General features: G+C 37.3%; 1 protein-coding gene across 1 annotated transcript in view; it reads left to right on the top strand.

Annotated features, from left to right (window-relative positions):
- PKHD1L1 (PKHD1 like 1) overlaps positions 1–26,859 on the top strand; it is a gene marked incomplete at its 5' end in the record, with an annotated part of 156,499 nt that overhangs the window by 93,247 nt on the left and 36,393 nt on the right. Inside the window, 13 exons of the mRNA XM_081258904.1 lie at positions 513–754; positions 1,842–1,978; positions 3,977–5,006; positions 6,361–6,552; positions 9,673–9,824; positions 10,789–10,948; positions 11,507–11,678; positions 15,711–15,799; positions 16,146–16,294; positions 17,559–17,688; positions 18,107–18,225; positions 20,257–20,386; positions 22,250–22,423. Coding sequence (XP_081115030.1) covers positions 513–754; positions 1,842–1,978; positions 3,977–5,006; positions 6,361–6,552; positions 9,673–9,824; positions 10,789–10,948; positions 11,507–11,678; positions 15,711–15,799; positions 16,146–16,294; positions 17,559–17,688; positions 18,107–18,225; positions 20,257–20,386; positions 22,250–22,423 — 2,876 coding nt within the window. The remainder of the gene's footprint in view (positions 1–512; positions 755–1,841; positions 1,979–3,976; positions 5,007–6,360; positions 6,553–9,672; positions 9,825–10,788; positions 10,949–11,506; positions 11,679–15,710; positions 15,800–16,145; positions 16,295–17,558; positions 17,689–18,106; positions 18,226–20,256; positions 20,387–22,249; positions 22,424–26,859) is intronic.

Here is a 26,859-nt window from a genome sequence, read left to right on the forward strand (position 1 = left end):
TCTGTAAGGGTTTCTCAGTCTCAGCACTATTGACATTTTGGACCAGATAATTCTTTATTGTGTATCATAGGATGTTTGGGTACATCCTCGGCCACTACCTTCTAGTAGCAACATAGCACCCCCAACAAGTTGCGACAACCAAAAATGTGTCCAGGCATTACCAAATGTCCCCTGGAGGGATGAAAGCATCCCTGGTTGAGAACCACTGAGTGTGATCCTCAAAGTTATAAATGAATAGTTCTTTTGAATACTTTATAGAATTAGTCCAGTTCTGTGAACAAGTATAGCACTTGGAAAAAATTTATTTAATTGAAATGCATCTGAAAAATTTATTCAGCTACTCTAAGAAACAGTAAAATACCATCTTGGAATTCCTCTTCAGAATATTGTATGACATAAAAAGTTTTCCTGTTTTACAGATGACTGTTCAGAATAGCATAAAACAAATACAGCAAAACACTGTTATGTTAATTTATATTAATTTTGAGAGTTTTTGGTTCAAATTTTTACAGACACAGCCAACAAGAGAATGAAAAAAGGACCATTGCATCTGTATCTGCTGGTGGCAGGAACATAACGCTAACTAATCCGCTGAATTACACACACTTAGGAATCACTGTCACCCTCCCTGATGGAACTCTGTTTGAAGCAAGGGCAGAAATTGGAATTCTTACAAGAAATATTTTAATAAGAGGATCTGACAATGTGGAGTGGAATAACAAAATTCCAGCATGCCCTGATGGATTTGACACAGGTAGCTTTAGCAGCCTTAGTGTGTCGCCTAAAATGTTTATAGACACTGCAAAAATATTCCGTGTACAAAATCAGCCCCTGTTGAGAACTAATGGACTTGGTTATGCTCTAGCAATAAATAAGCCCCAAATTTTAGTGATTAAAAATGATAAAGGTTTATTTCTCATTGATGCTACACGTGTCCAATATGGGTAAACAGGGGGGCTCTGCTCATTGTTATTTTCCAGGGTCTAGGCTGATGGAGACTTAATCTCAACATGGGTTTCCATGATCTCTGAGACAGGAGATGAGAAGGCTGGAGAGTTAAGCACCAGCAGTTTGTTACTTTGGTCCTGAAGTGACATGTGTCCCTTCTTCTCAGGTGTCAATAGTTGGAACTGGTTCCATGGCTATAATTAACTTACCACAGTTCTCATATATATATATATTATATATATATGTATTTATAAAACTGTGTATAACCATATAAATGTATGTGTGTAGTTAAGAAGCACAGTGCATTTCACAAGTCTCTTTTAAATATTTTATGTAATCACTACTACCATTACAATCCCATAAGTACTTGAATAATAGCTGATACAGCTTAGATACAGCCTTTTCTTCGATGGGAAGCATAAGACCTTACTGATCAATGTCAAAAGACCTGCGTTCTGATTCCATTTCATCTGCGTGGTCTCACAATGTCCATTGTGAAACCTAGTTTCATCCTGTTTAAAATAAAAATACTTCCTGTTCTGCCAACCTACTATAGTTGTAAGAATTAAGTGAGATAATGCATGTTCTAATCTTGTACCAGTGTAAGATTGTATTAGCTATGTTAATCCCAAATCTTGGGGAAAATAAATTCAGCAATCATAAAACAAAATACCTGAGTACTTTAGGGGTTGCAAAGGTGAACAAGACAAGGCACTTACCTTCCTTACTATGCAGAGGAGGAGATAATGTGAACGCAAATAATTATGTTCCAGGGTGAGATTAAAATTGTATGTGAATAAAAAGATATAATTAGGTATGAGAAACAGTCTTTATATAATTAGAGGATTTTGACACGGTGTTTCTTTATGATATCTTAAAAAATATTTTTAAAGGTGAATTTGCTACACAGACATGTGTCCAAGGAAGGTTTGGAGAAGAAATAGGAAGTGACCAGTTTGGTGGATGCATTATGTTTCATGCTCCGATACCCGGTGCTAACATGGTGACTGGAAGAATAGAATACGTAGAGGTAAGAGGCGTTATTGTTCGCGCTTTGTCCAAAGTTTTCCATACAATGAATGTGAATTGAGCACCTGCTTTTTGCCAGATGCTACTTATAATCTGGTAGAGGAGACATAAACAGATGATTTTAATACATCCAATTATTCACTCACATAATCATGCCAAATTTTTGTTTCTCTGTTTTTATCACATCCCACATCAAATTCATTAACAAGGTCTATCCACTCTGCCCACAAAATACTGTATCCTGAATGTACTGTTTTTCTACCTTTTCCACCTAACCCAAGCCACCATCACCTCTCACCTGGTCTACTGTGCTTTTCTCCTAACTGGTCTTCCTGCTTTCACCCTTTCTGCAATGAAGTCTCCACACCACAGCCAAAGTACAATTTTTAAAATGTGAATCAGATCTTGCTACACACTGTTCAGAGCTCTTCAATGGCTTCCTATTACACCTAAAACAAAAAGTCCAAGCCTTTTCCAAAGGATCCACGTGATCTGACCCCCTGCTGGCCTCTATCTTGTGTGATCTACCCTTGGCGCCTGCCATGCCAGCCACGTAGACCTCCCTGTGTCCCTTGCCCACGTCAGGCACACTCCTGTCTCAGGTTCTTTGTACTTGCTCTCCATTCTGCTTGGAATGCTCCTCCACCAGGTACTTAAATGGTTCACACTCATTTCAGTCAGGTCTCTTCTCAAATGTTATCTCTTCAGAGAAGCTGTTCCTCACCACTTTTATTTGAAATAGCTGCCCAAACACCTGTTTTTCTTTATTAACTCATAACTCCTGATATATTTTTAATTTGTTTTTTATCTCTTCCTCTAGAACATAAACTCAGTTAGTTCAGATATTTTTGTCCTTCTGGTTTTCTGCTGATTCCTCTGTAGCTGGAACAGTACTTAGCCTATAGCAGATTCTCAATTGACTATTAATTGAACAAATATATAAATAAAAGAATAAATATGCAAGTTATGTCCAAGAGATCAGGAGTTCCTCTGTATCTTATTCATATTCAGCCTATATAATCTGGGTTTAGCACATTTCTATCAAATATTCAGTAAAAGGAAGGAACGGAGGAAGGGTGGGAAGGAAGGATAGTAAAATCCATAAATCCATTAAATTTGGAACACCTCACTCAACTGCAGTGAGGGTGGCAGAGTCAATGACTGCACACTGTAAAAAGAAAACCTTCTCCTAGGTTATGTTACATACATGTAACATCTGGATATGGAGTGAGTGAGGTTGTCAGTGTCGATCTGTATAGTAAATATTATTAATAGTTAATTTTTATTTTTAGATGAAGAATGAAAATAAATAGATGCCCTACCATTTATTTCCAAACCTTATGAGATCGTATTACACACACACACACACACACACACAGAGGCATCTTCTATATTAGCTTATTAGATCGTAGACCTATTGAAAATATAGCAGAGTGGTTAATAAGAGCACCAACTCTATAATTAGACCAGTGAGTTTAAATGAAACTTTGTGACCATGAACAAGATACTCTAAATTTCACTTTCTTCATCTGTAAAATGAAGCTTATGATAAGTGGCTACTTCCTAAGATTGTGGTAAAGACTGTGACCATGCATATACGACATTTAACAGAATATCTGGCACATGGTAAACATTCAAGAAATGTTTCTTATTATTAAAAAATAATCAAAGTGAAGGAGAAAAGGAAGTCTTTTACTAGGTATTTTGCTGAACACGAAAGTTTCATAACAGCAAGGTGAAAAAGCAGAAGAGTCAAAGATGGTTTTTGTTCATTCATTCATTTGATAACAAGTATGGGCTGTTATAGATTGAATAAAACAAGGTGGGTTGGGGGTCAGATAACATTTAAAAATGATAAACAGGAATAATATGGGAGTTATAAATGCATTAATAATAATTAATGTAAAAGTGGATATTATTTTGAAACAAGAAAGTATAAGCCAGGCAAACCCTGAGTCTGTGTGTATCACTAAATAGCTGTGATTTCTGGGCTTGACAGATATTCCATGCTGGCCAGGCATTCCGGTTGGGGCGATATCCAATACATTGGCACCTGCTTGGAGATTTACAGTTTAAATCTTATGTAAGAGGCTGTGCAATTCACCAGACCTATAACAGAGCTGTTACTATCCATAACACACATCACCTTCTGGTTGAGAGGAATATTATATATGATATCAGGGGGGGAGCATTTTTTATAGAAGATGGTATTGAACATGGCAATATCCTGCAATATAACTTGGCAGTATTTGTACAGCAAAGTACTAGTCTTCTGAATGACGACGTGACTCCAGCTGCATTCTGGGTAACCAATCCAAACAACACCATACGACACAATGCAGCTGCTGGTGGCACTCACTTTGGCTTTTGGTACCGAATGAACAACCACCCTGATGGGCCATCCTATGACCGAAACATCTGCCAAAAAAGAGTTCCTCTTGGAGAATTCTTTAATAACACTGTTCATTCTCAAGGTTGGTTTGGATTGTGGATATTTGAAGAATATTTCCCCATGCAGACAGGATCTTGTACTTCTACAGTGCCAGAGCCTGCAAGATTTAATTCACTCACTACTTGGAATTGTCAAAAAGGAGCTGAATGGGTCAATGGAGGTGCACTTCAGTTTCATAACTTCGTGATGGTCAATAATTATGAGGCTGGAATTGAAACGAAGAGGATCCTGGCTCCTTATGTTGGAGGATGGGGTGAAACCATTGGAGCAGTGATTAAAAATGCCAAAATAGTTGGTCATGTCGATGAACTGGGAATGGGGTCTGTATTTTGCACAATGAAAGGCCTGGTTCTCCCATTTAGTGAAGGGTTGACTGTATCTTCCGTACACTTCATGAACTTTGACCGTCCCAGCTGTGCAGCTTTGGGAGTGACGTCCATCACTGGCGTTTGTAATGAAAGATGTGGAGGCTGGAGTGCAAAATTCATTGACATCCAATATTCTCACACAACAAACAAGGCTGGCTTTCGATGGGAACATGAAGTGGTACTGATTGATGTTGATGGTTCACTTACAGGTAATGTGATGTTTTAATTTCTGATAAAATACTTTGGAAATATATTTTTTGTTTGTGTTAACACAGAGAGTTGAACTGTCAAAGCAGACTCAGATGAATCACAGATCTTAACTGGTGCCAAACTTTCCTAATGACTTAAGGATATAGGTCAACACTAGGCATAGATGAGATATCCTTTTCTAGCAAAGTCTCAAACTATCAGATGCAGCCTCCAAATATGTCCCTTTTCTCCTGCATTTGCACTTTGGTTTTGAATTAACAGCAAATTTTGAACAATACTTAATGGAATATTGATCACAGAAGGAAGCCATTTCATTTGAGAATGCCTCCATTCTGTACTCAGTTAATTACGCAGAGGAAACTGCTTACATGACTACCCAGATTCTCCAGCCAGTCATGCCCAATAAATGTATAAATTCGAGGTTTATTTACATAAGCAACAGACTGGATGTATCCTGCTCAAGTACCTTAGAGGGAAGTAATAAGTCACAGGCTTGCTGTTAGCCTTTTTCTTTCCAATCTAAATTCTGAATTTGGAATTGATTCAAAGAATATGTGAACTCTAGTACAAAATTCAACATTCTTTGTAGGTTAAATCTTTTCTACCATTTTAAGTTCAGAGTAAGTCAAATCCTTTTGTAAATAATCATGGTTTCTAGGATTTAGCATTTTTATAAAATTTTAATGATAATGACTTGGCAAAATCAGATAGGAAGTGTGTCTGTGTGTGTGTGTACGATTCTGCATAATACTTTATGAGAGAGACAATTGACAAGTAAAGCTACAGATATTAACAGATATTTATTTTTGAAAGCCCTTGAAAGATGGAAGGTTCATCTCAATATTCAAACAGACTGAATTCTCAACTACAGTTGTTGACTTGTCTCCTGTTCTAATTGTGGCTTTAAGAGGGAGAACATTTAGGTGGTTCTAATATTCAGAGCTTTGTGTGATCTTTATTCATTTACTTAATTCAGCTTAGATTCTTAAGTTCGTTGACAGTCCATTGGTTGAGAGCACAAGCTCTGTGGTCAAACTGCCTGGATTTGCATCCTTCCGTGTATCCTTGACCAAGTTACTTATCCCACATTCCATCCCGTACTTTGGCTCTCATGGGTGCTTCAGATCCCATGTTTCAGCTGCATCCATGATAAGCTCCCTGACAGAAGAGTCCACTGCAAAGCCTTTGTAGAGGTCCCCTTACCCCATGTAAAAAAAAAGAAAACCCAGGAACCTAGACTTTTAGATTGTACTCGTGGCACTATGGGTTATAGTAAATGTATGTTTTAGACAGTTTAGCTTTTTCGTTTTCTAACATGAAATAGGAAGTCGGCTGTTTGTGTTCATTTCCTAGGTCACAAAGGACACACCGTCATTCCACACAGCTCGTTGCTGGACCCTTCTCACTGCAGTCAAGAAGCCGAGTGGAGCACAGGATTCCCTGGGTCTGTCTGTGACGCCTCGGTCAGCTTTCACCGGCTGGCATTCAACAAGCCTTCTCCAGTGTCTCTGCTTGAAAAGGATGTGGTTCTCTCAGACTCCTTCGGTGAGTAGAACACAATCATTTAAACCACTCATTTAAATATGTTTTCCTCAATTTTCATCATCATCTTCTTGAGAACACTGGGAAAAGCATAATATTTATATCAGTCAGAAACCAGGCAGGAAACAAATATCACACCCCAAAATGGGCTCGTGAGGAGTATTGAAGAAACGCCTGGACCAGCATGACATTCTGCTGATGAAGGAACCTCCAGCCAATATTATGACAGATAGCAGGAAAGTTGACATAGTTTTAGGATCAAGACAGTAAAAATATACCATTTTTTCTGCTACTGAAAGCAAATTATTTTGATTATCTTTGCTGATTGAAATAGGATGGGGGGAGCATCTGCTAGGTCAATAGCTGCACAGAGACTGTTGATTTACTGATTTGTTTCAGTAAAGCTAATGCACCTGGAACACCAGATGCGCTTGATATCATTGCCTGATAGATTGCATTAATTTGCTGTCATTATTCATGATGCATCTGGCATATGCGCCAGCCAGACAAGCAAGTTAAATGGGGATATAGTAGTAGCCCTGATTCTCACGTCTCAGATTTTTCACTGTGGCGTTAATATCTGCATTTTCCCCCCTAAAGGTTTTAGAATTGCTTTTCTTTTATCTTGGTAACAGGGCAGGGGAGCCTGGTTCCTAGAGTGTTCACTCAGTCCTTCCTGCGTGATTTTCCCTTCCTCCATTAGGAATTCTTCCAGTTACTAAGTATATCTATTCTCATCACATCTGACCTGGCCTGCCCTGATTGGCTCGGATCTTTATATCATTCCATCCATCCATTCATCCACACATCCATCATCTGTCTATGAATTATTAGTTAAAATATCTATCTACAATTAATCCACTCTCATATCACTGTTCTGATAGACTGCAGATTTTGGAAAATAGGAAAGGCATTGATGAATCAAACATTTGCTATCAGATGATTCTCAAATACAGTTTTCTACATTTTCTGCATAAATCTAAATGATGTAGCTTCTTGATGACAGCGTTCCCAAATTTCCACATTTAATCATATTTACAAGGTAGAAACTTGCAATTTCAAACTAAAATTATGTATCTCAATATAGGCCAAGTGAATTTTGAAAACGTGTAGCATAATTATACCAGCCATACTATAACTGCTAAAATTATAGCTGGGTCAACTCCATCAGGACATGCTGGGGTTTTGGTATTCCACTCCATGTTATCAGATCCTCTTGGAAGGATATTTCTTGTGAGAATTTCAACTTCTGCCCTTCTTCCAAACAAAGTTCTATGCCTATTTCCACTATACATTTTGGAACTGGAGGAATAACCATAGATGAGCCAGTGGCCTCAGTGGACCAGGCATGAGACTGAGCAAAGACTCATTCTAGGGCCTGGCCTTCATAAGCTGCCACTCCAGCTGGTAGACCATGGTGCCATTAGGGTGTCTGAGGGTTAGTATCAGTTCAGAGCCAGAAGCTAACAACTCTTGGAAGGTCTGGATATTTCCTCTCCTTAGTATGCAGTAGCCTGATAAATGGCCACAGATTTCTCCCACTCAGTGGAGCTGCTTCCAGTCTGTGAATTGGCTTGGATCTAGGAAATAGGTAAGAGGTAGCAAATTTCCACTTGGGTAACTTGAATTAGATTTCTGTCCCCCAAGATCTGTATAATTTTTCTGTCTGCATATGCCAAAGGTCACCTTAGTATGCTACCCACTATTCTCCTGGGGGAGCCTCTTTCCACTGCAGTGACAGAGGCTCAAGAGGGCATGTTTCACCCAGCAAGCACTTTTAAGTCTTTGCAGTGTCAGTTCTGCTAATAGCCGATGGACCAAAGAAGTCACCCAGTACCCACAGAGCAGGGAAGTCTATTCTGCCCTCAAGGAGGGGAGAGGAGTGGGTATTTGCTGAATAATCCAAATTATCATGGTTCTTCTCATACTCTGCAGGTCTTCTTAAACTGTGACTTTTTAGTGCCTCTGGTCATGGGCTTTTCAAAACTTAATGCTAATTCATATGCCAAAGAATTTGTTCCTCCTTGATATTGGAATTTGCTTTGCCTTATCCCCAAAGGAAAAGAATGACAGTTTATTTTGTAATCTTGCTCCTAGCTTCTTCCACCTAACTTTGTAAGGGAAGAGGTTGCAATTTAACATAAAATTCAATCAGAGATGAAAAGAAAGAGAGAAGGGAGAGGAAAAAATAGAATTAATTCATTAATCACAGATGTTTTCCTTTATATTGTGAGAGATCTTTTCAGATCTTCAAGTGAAGTTGTCAGGCATTCTCTCAAATTAAATTTTTTTCCCATAACAGGTAGTTCAGGTTCCAAGTTCATCATTCACAAAATTTAGGGTATCATGGCCAGTGTTAGAGGTAGGTCTACTTTAGTCTAGTTCCTTAAGGGCTCTGAATCAAAGCTTTCCATTCATACTTGCTAGGCTGATTTTGATTAACACAACCCATATAGAAGAATCTAATAAGGTTCAGGACTTATATTTGCATACTTTGCAGATCAAGGATTCTGAAGAATTAAGTTCTTAAAAGAATAGAAATGGAATTATATTTTAGATCAATGTATTTTAAAAATTGTATTGATAGGGGCTTCCCTGGTGGCGCAGTGGTTGAGAGTCTGCCTGCCGATGCAGGGGACGCGGGTTTGTGCCCCGGTCCGGGAAGATCCCACATGCCACGGAGCGGCTAGGCCTGTGAGCCATGGCCGCTGAGCCTGCGCATCTGGAGCCTGTGCTCCGCAACGGGAGAGGCCACAGCAGTGAGAGGCCCGTGTACCGCAAAAAAAAAAAAAAAAAAAAAAAATTGTATTGATATATTTAAGCACTTTTGTCTTAGTGGTCATTATTGTCATCATAGTTCAATTTTATTTTTCCCTAAGGAATAAAGGCTCCATCTCAATTCAGAATTCCAAGTGAGAAAGCATTTTATGTTTCAGTTAAGTGTGATATTGAACAGTGGGGCCTTCAGGTAAACAAAGACGTTTAGAACATAAGTAATGAAATACTATACTGACCTCTTTAGAGACTTCCGTAGACTAGAGTAATATTTACCTTTGCACTTGCTCATAAGAGAAGGAATTTTCTAGATGTAGAGATTACTGTGATTTGTTTTATGTTCTATAGGCACAAGCATTGTTCCCTTTCAGAAGAAACGACTGACTCACATGTCTGGATGGATGGCTCTGATTCCAAATGCAAAGCACATTAACTGGTATTTTAAAAGTGTAGATCACATAACCAACGTTTCGTATACGTCAACATTCTATGGATTTAAGGTAAACAAAGAGTTGCGTAATCCATCTTCTAATAATTTTGATTGCATATTACTCAAAAGCAGCCCACACACTCATCCTTACACCAACTGTGAGGCCCAGAATGCCCTTGCCTCACATACTGACCTGGTAAAGTCTGCACACTTTTCATGACCCATCCTAAATCTCAGAAGCAAGCCAAAAAAAACCCCCTCCTTTAAGAATCAGAAATAAGCCATCTTTCTGCCACATTCCTGTAGTACTAAGCTTGTGCCCTGTTATTATTACCATGATAATAACTAACATTTATTCAGTGCTTATGATGTTTTGGGCACCAGTTAAGGGCTTTATTATTTGTATTATTAAATATAGCAAATACAGAAAATAACAGGCCGAGTCCTATATTCCCACCACCCAGCTCTATCTGAATCTAACATTCTGTGACTATGTACTTCAGATTTTTTTAAAGAAATAGACATTTTTAGGTGAAGTGGAAGTCCTCTGTATGGCTTACTCTGAAATCAGTCCCCACTCTTCACTGCTAATGGTCACCAGTATCCTGAATTGGGTATTTTCATCCCTGTTCACTTTCTTCTACTCGTACTACATATGGGCAGCAAAAAAAACAATACCTAGCACTGTTTCAAATGTTTTGAAACATTATAGAAATTAAATATTCTCTGAATGTATACATATATATGTATATGTGTGTGTGTGTATATATATATATATATATATATAGAGAGAGAGAGAGAGAGAGAGAGAGAGAAAGAAAGAAAGACTTTCATTACCTTAGTGATAGAGTTAGCGTTATTACCATAGACAGGTAAAATGTTAATAAACAAAATATAAATGCAAGATGAAAACCAAACTAAAACTAAAAGTTAAGTTTTAATATGGGCTTAATTAATTAATGTCATCAAAATTAGTGTATGTTATACAGGATATTAGCATATAAAACAAGTCACTTTTTTGCAAACTTTTATAGGAACAAGACTATGTAATCATATCTCATAACTTCACTCAAAATGCTGATATGTTTAATATCATTGATATGAGGAACGGCTCTTCAAATCCATTGAATTGGAATACTAGCAAGAATGGAGACTGGCACCTTGAAGCAAACACTAGTACTCTGTATTACCTGGGTATGTATCCAATAGGCAAAAGTGATTGTTTTATCTATTGCTTCATCTAAAGGAGGAGAAAAATTGCTTAATGGGCAAATGTGTTATATAGTGCCTTGTATATAGCAGGATTCAATAAATGTTTGCTGAATTAAAGAATGGAGACTAAATTTACCCTGGAAGAGGCTTGAGTTGAATTAAGAGCTTACATTTTATGTTTGGAGGTAGCACCAACACTCATAATCGGCCCCAACATTTATTTCACAAAATTAGAGGAAATGAGTACAATGAACTATCATATATTTTGTTTCCATTTTTATTATTTAATTGTTTTTGGAAAATAAAAATATTTAAGAGTACAGTTTAATCGAGTTCTAAAATATTTGTTTTTGTCAAGGTATTTTGACTCTGCTTCTTAATCAGACATGTGCATTTTGTCAGAATTTTTTCATACCTATTCCATACATTTGAATTATACCAAGTTACTATCTAAAGAATATTTTCAAATTGCCATATTTTGTTTACATTCAAGTACTTTGATCATGATGTTAGTTTAAACTGCTTTTACTTCACTTTCAGTGTCAGGAAAAAATGACCTTCATCAGAGCCAGTCCATTTCTGGGACCCTGGATCCTGATGTGAAGGATGTTGTTATTAATTTCCAAGCTTACTGCTGTGTTCTCCAGGATTGCTTTCCTATACATCCTCCATCAAGAAAACCAATTCCCAGGAAGCGACCAGCCACATATAAGTATACAGGCCTTTTGTTCGTTAATATACTTCAATAGTTCTTGACAGCATCCTTTTCATATGTCATCCTGGCTGAGACACTGTTGCCCTCCTCCTGCACAGTAGGTCCCAAAGCACTTCCACACTCATTGCTTCACTTGAGCCTTACAACCACACTGATGACAAAATGGAAAAAAATCTCACAAAAATTATGCGTGAAAGTTACTGGGAATCTCATACTTGCAGAACGTTAGATCTGGATTTTTAGACCAACTCCCTTATTATATAGGTGAGAGAGCCGAAGCCTGAAGACCTTAAGTGAATTCCCTGAGATCACAAACTTCCAACAGCACCAGAAACTATGTCCTCATTGATCCAATGCTTTCTTAGCAGGTGGCATCTCTTTCTCTAGAATAACTGTCTTTTTGTGTCTGTGTATTTGAGTGTTTTTATTTTTATTATTTTTAAAAATAAATTTATTTATTTATGTTATTTATTTTTGGCTGTTTTGGGTCTTCGTTGCTGCATGGCAGGCTTTCTCTAGTTGCAGTGAGTGGGGGCTACTCTTCGTGGTGTGTGGGCTTTTCATTGTGGTGGCTTCTCTTGTGGAGCACGGGTTCTAGGCGCGTGGGCTCAGTAGTTGTGGCGCACGGGCTTAGTTGCTTCGCGGCATGTGGGATCTTCCCGGACCAGGGATCAAACCCGGGCCCACTGCATTGGCAGGCGGATTCTTAACCACTGCGCCACCAGGGAAGTCCCTATTTTTTTATTGAAGGATAGGTGATTTACAGTGTTGTGTTAGTTTCTGGTGTACAGCAAAATGATTCAGTTATATATATATATTTTTTTTCAGATTCTTTTCCATTATAGATTATTACAAGATATTGACTGTAGTGCCCTGTGCATACTTGTTTTTCTATTTTATATATAGTAGCTTGTATGTGACAATCCCAAACTCTTCCTTTATCCCTCCCCACCCCCTTTCCCCTTTGGTAACCATAAGTTTGTTTTCTATGCCTGTGAGTCTGCTTCTGTTTTTTTGTTTTCTTTTAATTTAAAAAAATTTTTGGCTGCGTTGTGTCTTCGTTGCTGCGCACAGGCTTTCCCTAGTTGCAGCAAGCGGGGGGCCACTCTTCGCTGCGGTGTGCGGGCTTCTCATTGCTGTGGCTTCTCTTGTTGCGGAGCACGGGATTTAGGTGCACAGGCCTCAGCAGTTGTGGCACACGGGCTCAGTAGCTGTGGCTCGTGAGCTCTAGAGTGCAGACTCAGCAGCTGTGGCACATGGGCCCAGCCGCTCCATGGCATGTGGGATCCTCCCAGACCAGGGCTCGAACCCGTGTCTCCTGCATTGGCAGGCGGATTCTCAACCACTGCGCCACCAGGGAAGCCCTGCTTCTGTTTTATAAATAAGTTCATTGGTATCATATTTTAAATAGAATAACAGTCTTGGTCAAGTCTCGTAATACAACTTATTTAATTTTATTTCAAATATTCAATTTCCTAAATATATATTAAGTCTTGTAGTTAAAAATAATTTTTCTGTCTTTGAAACTTATAAAGTCCTTTACCTTTATTTCTCATATGAAACATAACTTTCTACTTTATATTATAGTAATTACCATACGTGATGGTACTAGTACACAACGGTACTAGTCTTCAAGACCATTAAAGGCATGATCCTTATTTGATGTATATTTGTGTCCCTTATGGGCAAATAATAACCATAAAAGTAACGATGGTGATGATAAAAGTTAACAATTAGTGGGCATGTGAGAGCCCACTACTGTGCATCAAGTACAAATCAATATTATTTATTAAGTGAATTACGATTTCAGAATATACAGATTCTGCGATAACATTGCACAAAAGAATAATAATTGAATTTGTTTATATATTCATTCAACCATTAAAAAATAGCACCTGTTATGTGCCAGGCACTGTGCTGAGCTCTGAGATTCAGTTGTGAACAACGTAGATGTGGTCCCTGCCCCCATAACACTCACATTCTGTCTGAAGAGACAGATGCCAACACAAGCAAACAAACAAAAAGGTAAACAGAAAATAAAGCACATGAGTTTGAGTTGTGATAAAGGTTGTAAAGGGAATGGATAAGGGGCTGGGACAGAAGACAACATGGCAGGGGCCTCCTTTGGGTGGATGGTTAGGAACAGCCTCTCAAAGGAGGGGATATTCTAGCTGAGACCCAAAGGATGAGGAAGAGCTGGCTGTGTGAAGGTTGGGTTCGAGGCCAAGGGGACAACTTGGGCAGAGGCCCTGATGTGGGGAAGAGTGCGGCATATCCAAGAACTGAGAGGAAATCTGCATGGCTGGACCCTTGTGAGCAGGGGAGAGTGGCCTGGACATAGCATTGGAAATAGGTGGAAATCAGAACATTCAGGTCATGCAGGCAGTTAGTGTTAAGAAATATGAGAGGGCTTTAAATGTTTCAGCTGATAAGTGACATTACATTTTGAAAAGGCCACTTTTACTACTCTGTGTAACAGAGGGACAGTAGAGAAAGCAAGGAGGCTCATAAAAAGAGTCTAGAGAACTTCAGAAGAAATATGGGCCATAAAGGTTATTGGCCAAAAAGCCCTAGATAGCCTAAGGTAGATAAAATTATTCAATATTTACTTAATATTTATTATGACTCATTAATAGATTTAGATTGGTATAGACCAGGATGTGTAGAGGTGTGTGTTGATATACTACATGTATATGTCATAGGATAGGTGTTTCTCCTCTCACAATATGAGTTCTGCTCACTGGAAATAGCTATAATTGGAATTATTAATTGGTATTTTGCAAATAGCTATCAGTGAAAACAAACAGAATCTTGATCCAAAACTGGTACCTCAGGACTAGAATATACAGGTCTAGCTACACAACACACAAATGCTTAGTTTAAGAAGTACTGGGCCTTTTTGATCGTAACAGTGGGCAATTAGAAGAAGAATGTATAACATGTAGTATAGTGCTGCTGGGGATAAGAATGAAAGGCTTGAGAAAAGCTAGATGAACTCAACTATTGAATCTGCACAATCCTGATCAATTTATTTAGTTAGAGAGATACAACCTTTAAACAAACCTTCATTGAGATTGCGTCATGAAAAATGTATTACTGTGAATCTAAATAATCCTAAATGATCATTTAATTGCTAACCTCTCTTTTAAATCCATGAAGACAAAATTTTTATGACAGGATTTTTGATCAACAGATTTTTTAGTAATATTTCTTAGTAATTCAAATGTGTGATAAAAATATACTTTTAATGAAATAAACTGTATTGGTTATTTGTAAAATTCCTACATTAGTATCATAGAATTTTTAAACATTTTTACTAGGTCAGGAGAGCACCCCCTGTGAACATTTTTAAATGGGAAAATGCAGTCAACTTTATAATAACATTCTTTGTAACAATTTGCACTGAGATAGTTTCAAGCAAGCATAGTGATGGAAAGTGGAGACCGTCTCTCTTCCAACTGTGCTTTCCATATTTATTTCAATGTAACGTAACCTTCACTCTGGTTATAGACCTGCCGTCCTGCCCCCAGCCCAGCGGCTCACCCTCATTAACCCATCCTTGCCTATTCACAGACCATTCTTCCAGCCTTCCCTTCATAGAATCTAGCCAACTATATACCCTCCTGTCCCTTTCCCTATGAAATAACACCATATGTAAGGGTCTTTAAATGGACAAAGGATGCATTTCTTTTCAGTCTTCCACCATGTGAAATCTTATAAGGAAGTTAAGTTATTTACATTTTAGACAAAATTAGGGTATCACAATAAGGATTTAGTAGGAGAAAATGTGATATGGATTGTGGGTGGAAAGGAAGTTTTCTTCAATGGAGAAAAAACTATATATGTAATTGTGTGTGTTGAGTACCTTACTAATAGCGTACATTAGCTTGTCTATTTACTGAAATTACAAACTATCCAATTTGCATTCTGTTATCCCTAAAACATCTAGAATAGTGTTACACTCTAAGGAGATGCTCATTAAATATACAGAGATAAAACTTAATGGAAATACTTCTTTTCTCTTTTCAGCTTATGGTCAAATGATTCTTTTTGGCAGTCATCTCGAGAAAATAATTATACCATACCTCACCCAGGAGCAAATGTTGTTATTCCTGAAGGTAAATGCATAAATGTAAATAAATAAAATGCTGTGTTTATACCACAATAGTTAGCAGTTAGGGTAGATACCTTTATGCAGCACACCTTGGAGAAAGAGAAAATGTGAAGAGATGGACTCAATTGTTGTGTCCTGGATGTCAGACGTCGCTTCTGGGTTTTATGTGGATTTAAACCTGAATATTAAGAATAATGGATTTTCTGAGAGAAACAAGAATTAGTCATTGTGTGGAAAAAGGCTCACAAACATCAAAATTAGGACTCACTGATAGGGCTGTCAGTGTTTTATCTATAGGCTATAGTCTATGGATTATGTTATATTCCTTATATTAAAGTCTTATTTTATAGGAACATGGATTGTGGCAGACACAGATATTCCACCAATGGAAAGACTCATTATTTGGGGGGTTCTAGAATTGGAAGATAAACATAATGTGGGAGCTGCAGAGTCTTCTTATAGAAAAGTTGTTCTGAATGCTACCTACATATCACTGCAGGTAAGAGTGACAGTCTTATAATTTATACGCTTATTAGCCAAATGCTAAAATGTTGGAGATTTACTAAGCAAATTATAAGAAAGCATATGCACCTGATGTGATTAAAACACAACTGGCTCTACCCCAGGAAATGCAAGCCTAAGTTCAATATATTTCTGCTCTCCTTTAAATATTAATGACACATTCCTAAAGCAGTAATTATCATGCTACTTTTTAGTGTGAGGTTTGCTCATTTTCAATCCTTTAGAATATCTGTATTATTATTAGGTAAAGCTAAACTCACAGCTTGCTGCAACTAACAGAGAATCCACTGGAGTTCTGAGGAAAAAATTAAAAGATTTCAAGCCTTTTTTTTTTAAGAAAGCAAACAGTATTTCTTAAAATGAATGGATGTAGATGGGATTATGAAAACCAGGAGCAGACTAATACAAATATTTCAGTTGTTTGGAATAATCATCTCATTCTCTCATAAACCTCAGATGGTCTTGAACATGTAATAGTTTAATCAGTTTAATTGTTGTCAGCCTTTTATTGGTGTTCATTTAAAAGAATAGCTTAACCAAAAAGCTATTAAGCACCACTAAAAAATAAGTGGGAGCCTTTCTTTCATAAAACTAGGCCTTTAATGCTTTAAAGGTGTGTGGTATTTTGGTTAGATACAGAGCTTAGAGGTAAATTAATGCTACAATTGAATCCTTACCTCACTGTTTAATAGTTTGGTAACAGGTTACGTTATTTGACTTCTTTCAGCATCAGTTTTCTCACCTATGAAATGAGAATAGTAATTCCAATTCATGGGTTTAGTGTAAAGGTTAAATGTTATAAAATATGTAAAGCCTTGCATGTTATGCCTGGCATAGAATCAGCAAGCATTTAGTAATAGCAATTTTTTTTAACAGTGATGGCTCATGAATAACATAGCTTAGATATAAATAGAAGAGTATATTTTATATATGCTGCATTATTTTAAAGTACAGTGTGATCTGTTCAAACAGCACTAGTTTAGGTTTTAGGAGGTCTCAGTTTCAGGTCCAGTTCTGACAGTAGTAGATGTTGAATTTGACCTTGGAAAAATCATTTAAACTGCCCATCCCAAAGTGGATGGGTTAAATTAAGGTCACTTCTAGTTACAGTACGGTTCTTTGTAAAACAAAAATTCATTCATTTTTACTAGGGGAGGCTACCAGTCTTCCTAATTCCTTTTTTATGGGGAAATTTTTCCTGCTCAGTTTTGAAGTATTAACAATTTTCTGCTTCACTGCAGGGAGGTAGATTAATTGGTGGCTGGGAAGATAACCCTTTTAAAGGAGAATTACAGATTGTTCTTAGAGGGAATCATTCTACTCCAGAGTGGGCTCTTCCAGGAGGACCAAATCAAGGATCAAAGGTCCTAGGTATGTGTTTCCAGATACCAAGAGTCATATTCGTTTTTCAAATCTACTTTAGAACATGTAGCACTAAAAGATTTGTTATGAGTTCATGATGTTACGGTTTCAGAAGTTTTTACAGACACTGATTTGTAGTAACAGGTTATAAAAGTTGCTGAGATTTTAAAAAATTAAATCATGTCACATTAAAATAGATACAGATGTGCATATTTCCAAAATGTAATTTATTGCAACACTAACATTAATGAATCACTCCATATGTATTTTGTTTCTCTAATCTGGTTTTCTTTGTAATCTTTCTTTTATATAAGCAATAATATTGTTCAGTCGCTTATTAAAATATATCTACTAACTGTTTCATTTTATATAGCACGTAACTCAGTTCTATGCAGTGAATAAATAGGAGTGTGTTTTTCTCCTGTAGGGGTGTTTGGTGAGCTGGATCTTCATGGAATTCCACGTTCGATATATAAAACTAAGCTCTCAGAAACTGCAGAGGCAGGTTCCAAAGTCCTCTCTCTGATGGATGCTGTGGATTGGCAGGTAGAGGAATTACTATGTGGTGGAAAGTGAAAACACGCCATGGGTCAACTTAAGGTTTCTTCTTTATTCCAATGGACATTTATTTTGTCACATGATTAACCAGAAGAGAAATGTATGTTTTGCAATTAGCTTACACTCAAAAAGCTGACTTGATAGCAGGCATTTAAAAATTGTGGTGTCAAAGGTTCTTCAGAACATATAAAGAACATGTATCTATTAGTTATGAAAGGAAAATATGAAAGTTTGGGGGTAAAAAATATTTATTTACAAATTCTTGCAAAACAGAAAAAAGAATTATTTTAAATACATTTTATTGTTAAGCGTTTGGGAAGAAAACAAATCCTGATGCCCAGTGATATTCAAAATATGCCTGAGTTAAATAAGAGATTTTGGTAAAATATGAATGGTGGCAATTCTGATCTCTATTACACTCCCAGGCTTGCATAGGCCACAGACTCACATGTTTTACAAATATTCTTTTTAATGCTAAAGGGTCAAGGAAATGGATGGATTACTTTTCCGGGCTCTCAGATTTCAGCCAGTTCCTTTCTGCTGAGAATAAGCTATAAGGTCACAGAACAAAGCGAGGCTTAGTCTGAGTAAATGAATACAAATCATCAAAACATATGGGGTTGGCTTTCTTAATGTAGTGTAAAATCAGTAAATAGAAGGAGGATTTATTGAGAGTTATTATAAGCTACTTACAATATATTCGTATTTGTGATAGTTGAGATGTGATTTTTAAAAGGTGATTAAATGATTTAAATATCCCTATAGTTTATTCAATTATCATTTATTAGTATTTATCCAGTTAATATTTTCTGCATATTATTTATATAATTAATATTTAGCCTAATGTCAGACATTTTCTAGGCATAGAGGATTCATTTGTGAAGAAATTGGTCAGACTATAGGGGAAATTGCATTGAAGTGGGAGAGGCAGGCACTAAATGAACAGATACATGTGTGTTATTTCAGATTATAATCTTTGTGATGAAGGAAATAAAACAGGTATGATAGAGACTGCCATGCTAGAGGGTGGCAGATAACATTAAATAGAGTGGCCAGAGAAAGCCTCTCTCAAGGGTATGACAGGGTTCAGGACATGCTACCCCAAAATATGAATACTCTAAGGGAAGAAATTTCTGCACATGCAGGAAGGACTTTCTGGCTTTCCCCTGAAGCAGGTCAAAAAACCTTCATGTGAGAGTTGCCCTCCTTATACCCAGAGGAAAGAGACATCCTCAGCTCTGAAGACAAAGTGACACAGAGAAGAATCTGAATGGCCAACCCTTGCTGTTTCTCCCAGTTTCCTACACTTAGCTCATACCCTATCACAATTTTCCTCTACTCTCCACTCTTCCATAAAAATGCTCAGGTTTAACCATTTCTTCAGGGCTTCATTTCCCATGTCATGTAAAACTTATATTGAATAAATCTATATGCTTTTCTCTTGTTAATGACTTTTGTTACAGGGGTCCCAGCTGAGAACTTGGAAGGGTAGAGGAAAAAGTTCTTTTTCGTCCTCTGCAAGTACTTTTGAGCAGAGACTTGGTTGACAAAGAGGAGCTTGTCATATATGATATACAGAGATTCTAAGACTTGACCTTGCGCTGTCACTTATCTCTGCGTTTCTTACCTTTCAGGAATATCCAGTGATAGTTAACTGTGTAAAAAAAAAAAAATCTGGGGGAAATTTTTTAAGTCTTAAGGATATTATCCTGACCAGTTTTTAATAAAAATATGAATATATTTGCTTTGATATATCTAATTTTAAAAATGTATATCACCTGTGATTTTATTAAGTGACTGAATTCAACTTAAGGAAATGTTGAGATAATTCAAAATATAGAATTCTTGCTATCAAACAAAAGCATATTTATTTTAGAGACCTAAATGTATGATTTGTTCTCTCTGATAATACCATGGTTGTAACCAATGTAAGTTAAATTAGAATTATTTAATAGTTATTAAGAAATATAAACCTATTTTTTAAATTGTTCTTGAATTTGGCACTTGAATTTTTCTAAGGAAGGAGAAGAGATTGTGATAACAACCACAAGCTATGATTTCCACCAGACTGAAATTAGAAGTATTGTTAAAATCCTGCATGATCACAAAATTCTCATTCTCAACGATACCCTTTCCTATACTCACTTTGGTAAGTCGCTGTTCTTTAACCAAATAGATATATAATTAAAATATCTCAAAATATTCACAGTTTAGTGCTCTCCTCTGTAATTACAATCATTTGATAAAACATCTCAGATTTTTAGAGGAGCATTTCACTTAGATTGGCAGTGGTACCCAAAGGATGCTACTGTTTGTGTGTTGGCTGCAAAGAGTCCCTGCTGTGTGTATTAATTCATTCAGTAACTATTCAGCAGTGACCATTACATTCTATGGGATAAGGCTGACACTTTCTGTTTTAGGCAAGCTTCTAGAGATTCTTACGCACACTGAAATTTGAGAACCCTTGATCCAAGAGCATCTTTGTCCTGATTTGTTTCATTGACACATTCCTCAGCGGTAACTGCACTTAGACAAGCTGCAGCAAAATGGTAAAACTCTAATTCTCAAGGAAAGAAGGAATTAATCAGAATCAACTGAAGATGATCTTTCAACTTGTAGGATCAGGGCTTTCCCAGCACCCCAGCCTTTCCCCATTTCACATGCTACCTTCATCTGAATCCCAGGAAGTGGAAGCAGACAGGAGTGTAACGTTAGAAAAGCCATTCAGATACTTCTGATGCTCCTGAGAACTACAGCTAAGGCGGCATTATGCACTGGTGGATATCAGACCTGCATGACAAAGAAACTTAAAAGAACTTTTTAAAGCAGTATTTTGATAGAAGCACGTGTCTATCATTCTATATCACATATCTTTTTCTTTAAGTCAAAAGAAAAAGGTTTCTTTGAAGAACATTTTAATTGTAAAATAGTGTTTGAAGTTCAACAGTATAGATTCTTTCATTTAAAGTACCAAACACTTCTCTCTGTTTGAAATGTACTTGCTTGTCTTAAAGTTTTGGGTAAGACTTCTAGAAATGTAGAATGTAATTTAGGTTCTGTTTTCTATCTATCTATCTATCTATTTATTTATTTATTATTGATTGATTGATTGATTGATTGATTGATTGCTGTGTTGGGTCTTTGCTGCTGCACGCTGGCTTTCTCCAGCTGCAGCAAGCAGGGGCCACTCTTCATTGTGGCGTGCGGGCCTCTCACTACAGTGGCCTCTTCTGCTGCAGAGCATGGGCTCCAGGCGCGTGGGCTTCAGTAGTTGTGGCACGTGGGCTCAGCAGCTGTGGCTCGCGGGCTCCAGAGCCCAGGCTCAGCCGCCGTGGCGCACTGGCCTAGTTGCTCCGCGGCATGTGAGATCTTCCCGGGGCAGGGCTCGAACCCACGTCCCCTGAATTGGCAGGCGGACTCCCAACCACTGCGGCACCAGGGAAGCCCCTAGGTTCTGTTTTAAAATTATTAAGATGTAAATGTACAGACTATGTTTGATATACTACTACATATTTATAAAGAATTGTAGTTGATATAAAATATGTCACAGGAAAAGAGGAACAAACCAAGGTTTAGGCATCAGGAGAGGTAATACCTACGTATTGCTGACTGTCTACATGGCCCTGGGCAAGTTCATTTACTTCTCTATCTCATTTCCTCATCTGTTAAAATTACAGTAAGCTTCCCAACTTGTCTCACAAGAGTGTTTTTGTGTATAATTTGAAGTGTTTACAAAATACCTATGAAGCAGTGACTTTGTAAGTGCTGATTATAATAACGTTTTTGCTGTAAATAGGAGAAATACTTTTGATTATATTTATTTTATAAATAAAAAGGTATAATTTCCGACTGCCATTTGTGTACATTTAAGCGTGTAACTCTATAATCAATTCATGTATTTGTGTTGACTTTTGGTATATTGGAAAGTTACATGGTCTGTGAGCTGCAAAGAAACTAATAAAGACAGGTATTTCTTAGTGTTGGTAATAATCTAACTGTCCTTCCGCTGCAGCTGAAAGATACCTTGTTCCTGAAACCGGCCAGAGCTACACGTTAGCAGCTGATGTTGGGATACTGAATAGGAACATCAAAATACTTGGTGAGGATTATCCAGGTTGGCTGAAGGAATCTTTTGGTGCACGCGTCCTAGTCAGCTCATTCACTGAAAATACGGTGACATTTAAAGGTTAGTACAAATTCAGTTTATTTTTCTAAATGAAATATAGCAGGGTCTCTTCTGTGTTTAGTTCTTAAATAATTCTCACTCCTTTATAGGATCATTGTGTTAAAAAAACAAAATCCAACTGAGGAAATTTTAAAGATCTTCCTGGCTTTATTCAAGGATTCATGAATCAGGCAGCATCCAATCTAGCTGATACAAAGGAGCGTCAAAGAGCTGTGCAAAATAAAAGACTTTTATAGGCAGAAAGGAGCAGGAACAAGGTAGTTTTACTAGGCAAAAAGAGGATTGGGGCTTCCCTGGTGGTACAGTGGTTGAGAGTCTGCCTGCCAATGCAGGGGACACGGGTTCGTGCCCCGGTCCGGGAGGATCCCACATGCCGCGGAGCATCCAGAGCCTGTGCTCCGCAACGGGAGGGGCCACAACAGTGAGAGGCCCGCATACCGCAAAAAAAAGAGGATTGGTTATTGCAAGGTTACTTCCCGTGTAGGTGGCAGAGGTTTATCAGGCAGATTACCTAACCAATGCTGATCGGGCAATTCGTGATGGACTGGTTTAAGGTTCCATTTCAGGAGAACTGAAACTGTAATTAAGTCTGTTTAATGATGGAGGGCTTAGCAAGAGTGACTCCATTTTGGGCCTGATGTCTTGTTTTTAACACATGGAAAAATAAAGGCTTGAGAGGGATTATGCAGTCAGGTGCCACCCTCCAGAACCAAATTCCTAACATTATTCTACTAATTTTATCTTTATAGACAAAATAATTATCAAATTAACAATGACCTTAGATAACAGCTAGCCCAGCCTTGCCCTCAAACAGAAATCGTTTCATAACAAGCACACTGATCTGTTATTTTTGTTTGAAGGAAAATTTCAAATATATTTCAAAGATAGAGAAATGTATAATATAATGCTTATCATTACCAATTACCACAAGTATCAACTTTGGCCAGTCTTGTTTGATCTATGAGCTCACCCACTTTCTTTAAGACCACCGATTATTTTGAAGCAGCAAGCACATATTTTTTAAGATATAATTGACATGTAACATTGTGTAAGTTTAAGGTCTACAATGTGTTGATTTGATACACTTATATATCAATATGATTACCACAGTAGCATTAGCTAACATCTCTATCATGTCATATAGTTATTATTTTTTTGTGTGTGTGGTGAAAACAATTAAGAGCTAGTCTCTTAGCAACTTTGAAGTTTATAATATGGTATTTTTACTGTATCCCTAAGCTGTACATTATATCTCCAGGACTACTTATCTACTAGTTACAAGTTTATACCCTTAAACAGCTCCCTATTTCTCCCACCCCACAGGTCCTGGTAACCACCTTTCTACTCTCTATTTTTATGAGTTCAGCTTTTTTAGATTCCACATATAAATGAGATCATACAGCATTTATCTTTCTATCTCTGACTTATCTCACTTAGCATAATTCCTTCAAAGTCCATCCATGTTGTCCCAAATGACAGGATTTCCTTCTTTCTCACTCATGGCTGAATGATATATGTATACACACAGTGGAATGTTTTAGATAGATAGATAGATAGGGAGGTATCTCACGTCTTTATCCATTCATCCATTAATGGACATTTAGGTTGTTTCTATATCTTGGCTATTATGAATGAAGCAACCATGTATTACTTCATCTAGAAATATTTCAGTGTGTAAATCTAAAAGACTTCTTTAAAAACAGCTCTAAGAATCAGATTTTAAAATGTTAGTAATAATTTCTAAACATCAAATGATTGTTCAGAATCCTCCAGTTCATTCCTTCTTTCCCTTCCTTCCTCCCTCCTTCCCTCCTCCCCTTTCCCCTCCCCCTCCTCTTTCCTTCTTTCTTTTCTTTCCTTCTTTCTCTTTCACTGTCTTTGTTCAAATCGGGGTCTAAATAAGATCCATGTTTCAACTGGTTATGAATCTTAAATCTCTAATTCATTTCTCTTTCCTTACAATTCATTTATAAAAGAAGTTAGGTCATCTGCCCTGTAGTGTTTCCAATAGTCTGAATTTAGTGATGCATCCCTAGAATTTAACTAGTCCCTGCCTCCCTTGTATTTTCTATGCATAAGTAGCAAATTTAGAACTAGCAAATTGACCAGACCGGGACTCAAGTTTTAGGCAATAACTCCTCATAGTTGGTTGTTATTTTTCCATTAATAGGCACATAATGTACGTTGTTTTTCCTTTTGTGATGTTAGCAGTTATTAATTATCATTGCCTGGATCTATTGAATCATTGAGGTTTAAAATGGTGATATTTTAATTCTACTATTCCCTCCTCATTTATAATCTCAAATATTTCTCTAAAGAGAAGCTTCCCCAGACCACTGTTTGACTACCCTGAAGGATAGTTTAGATAGAAAAAATGTTTGATTCTTTCCTCTTATTAACTAGTTTTCAAAACAATGAGTTGGTTGCCAAGCATCCTCCAAAGGTAACAAGGAGTTTTTGTTTTGTTTTGTTATTAGTATCATTATTAGTTCCATGGATTTAAACATATTTGATATGTTCTAATCCATTGTGAACGTTAACCTTATTGATACTGAAAATGCCCTCTTGTTGACCTTCAGAACCTTTTCATGTTGGTGCCTAAGTCCTCCTCCTTATGACTGTTTTTTTTTTTAATTACAAATTTATTTATTTATTTATGGCCGTGTTGGGTCTTCGTTGCTGTGCACAGGCTTTCTCTAGTTGTGGCGAGCGGCGGCTACTCTTCGTTGCAGTGCGCGGGCTTCTCATTGTGGTGGCTTCTCTTGTTGTGGAGCATGGGCTCTAGGCACGTGGACTTCAGTAGTTGTGGTGCATGGGCTCAGTAGTTGTGGCACAGGGGTTTAGTTGCTCTACAGCATGTGGGATCTTCCCAGACCAGTGATTGAACCCATGTCCCCTGCACTAGCAGGTGGATTTTTAACCACTGCGCCACCAGGGAAGTCCCTGACTGTTTTTGGTTTTTTTTTTTTTAGCTTCTTCACTTTCTGATATGACAAGCACATGTAGTAATTTTTTTTTTCTTGCTGAGACTGGGAGTAAGTTCTTCCTCCAAGTAACCCTGGTTCTTTTTATTGGAAGCTGGTGTTTCAATCTCACAATCTGGGTACCAGGAGTAATCCTCTATTCTTGACTTGAACTGTTTCAGCAGGAGCTCACTTGGTTACAATACTGCCTATTCCATTTTGCAACAGCTCTCATTTTAGAAAATCTTTATATTGAGCAAGCAGCTACCCCACTATAACTTCTACCTATTGGTCATAATCTGCCAACAGAAGCTTAACTGATGAGGAGAATAGTAATGATGATCATAAAGTAATACAAGATTCCAGACACTGTGCTAAGCATTTAACACATATTATGTCACTCAGTCCTCATAGTATTATGGCATAAATATTGTCCTCTTTTTAAAGATAAAGAATTAGATGATTAGAGGGATGAAATTATTCTGATCTTGGATACTAGTCCATGTTGTTTCACTTAAAGTCCCATGATGGACCCTATTCACATGTCAACCTTTCCTTGCTCCAATAAATTATTTTGTGATGTAAGTAAAGAAAATGCATCTATGGCTTTTGTAGGCCCAGGGTCTATAGTAATCATTTCTTCTCTGTATCTATCTTATTAATCTTATGTTCTCCACCATACATCTAATTGCTGGCTCATGGATTTCCAGACAGGCTTTTCCCTTCTAGTATAAAATAACTCTTCTCCAATGTATTTTATTAGATATCAGTTTTTGAAACAAGGAATACCCTCTACTGTATTTTTACCAGCCATGAATCTCTGTGCCTCAGTTTCCTTGTATAGAAGACAGGAATAATAAAAGTTCCTAAGTCACAGATGTTGTGTGAGAATTAAACCACACATTGCCTGTTAAGCACTTAGTACAGAGCTTGGCACAGAGTCATGGCTCATGGATTGTTATTGCTATTCGTAATAATCTATGAAATTGCCTTTTGTCACTTCAGTGGCACTTATAACAAACTCGATCAGCAGATACTTGGCAATGCATATTCTGGAAAAAATTATGTAAACATTATGTCCTTAACAGCTCTTTAGAGCATCAAAATTGAAATGTCAGGTAAATTATAACTTGTGCCTCATGCCATGCATTCTCAACAGGGACTGTATCACTACCAACAGGTGAAAATTGACTCTTGGGGGAAAAAAAAAAAGTAACCAGTTTGTGGTCCTCCAAAGGGCCTCCATACCTTGACAGATATGTAGTATATCTGTGGTATTAAAATGTCATGGAGAGGGAACGCTATTCAGAAAGAGAAATGTCTAAAAAGGTTCTTGTGAGGGGCAGTAAAAAAACAAATTCAGAAACATTGCCTTATTTGGATTAAAAGGGCAAAGAAAAATGAATACAATTTTCATGAAAAAGTTGAAAACAAATTTGTAATTTGGAAAATTACAAAAACTTTAGTAGTTTT

Source organism: Mesoplodon bidens (assembly GCF_964165515.1).
Source record: "Mesoplodon bidens genome assembly, chromosome: 16".
NCBI classification, from domain to species: domain Eukaryota; kingdom Metazoa; phylum Chordata; class Mammalia; order Artiodactyla; family Ziphiidae; genus Mesoplodon; species Mesoplodon bidens.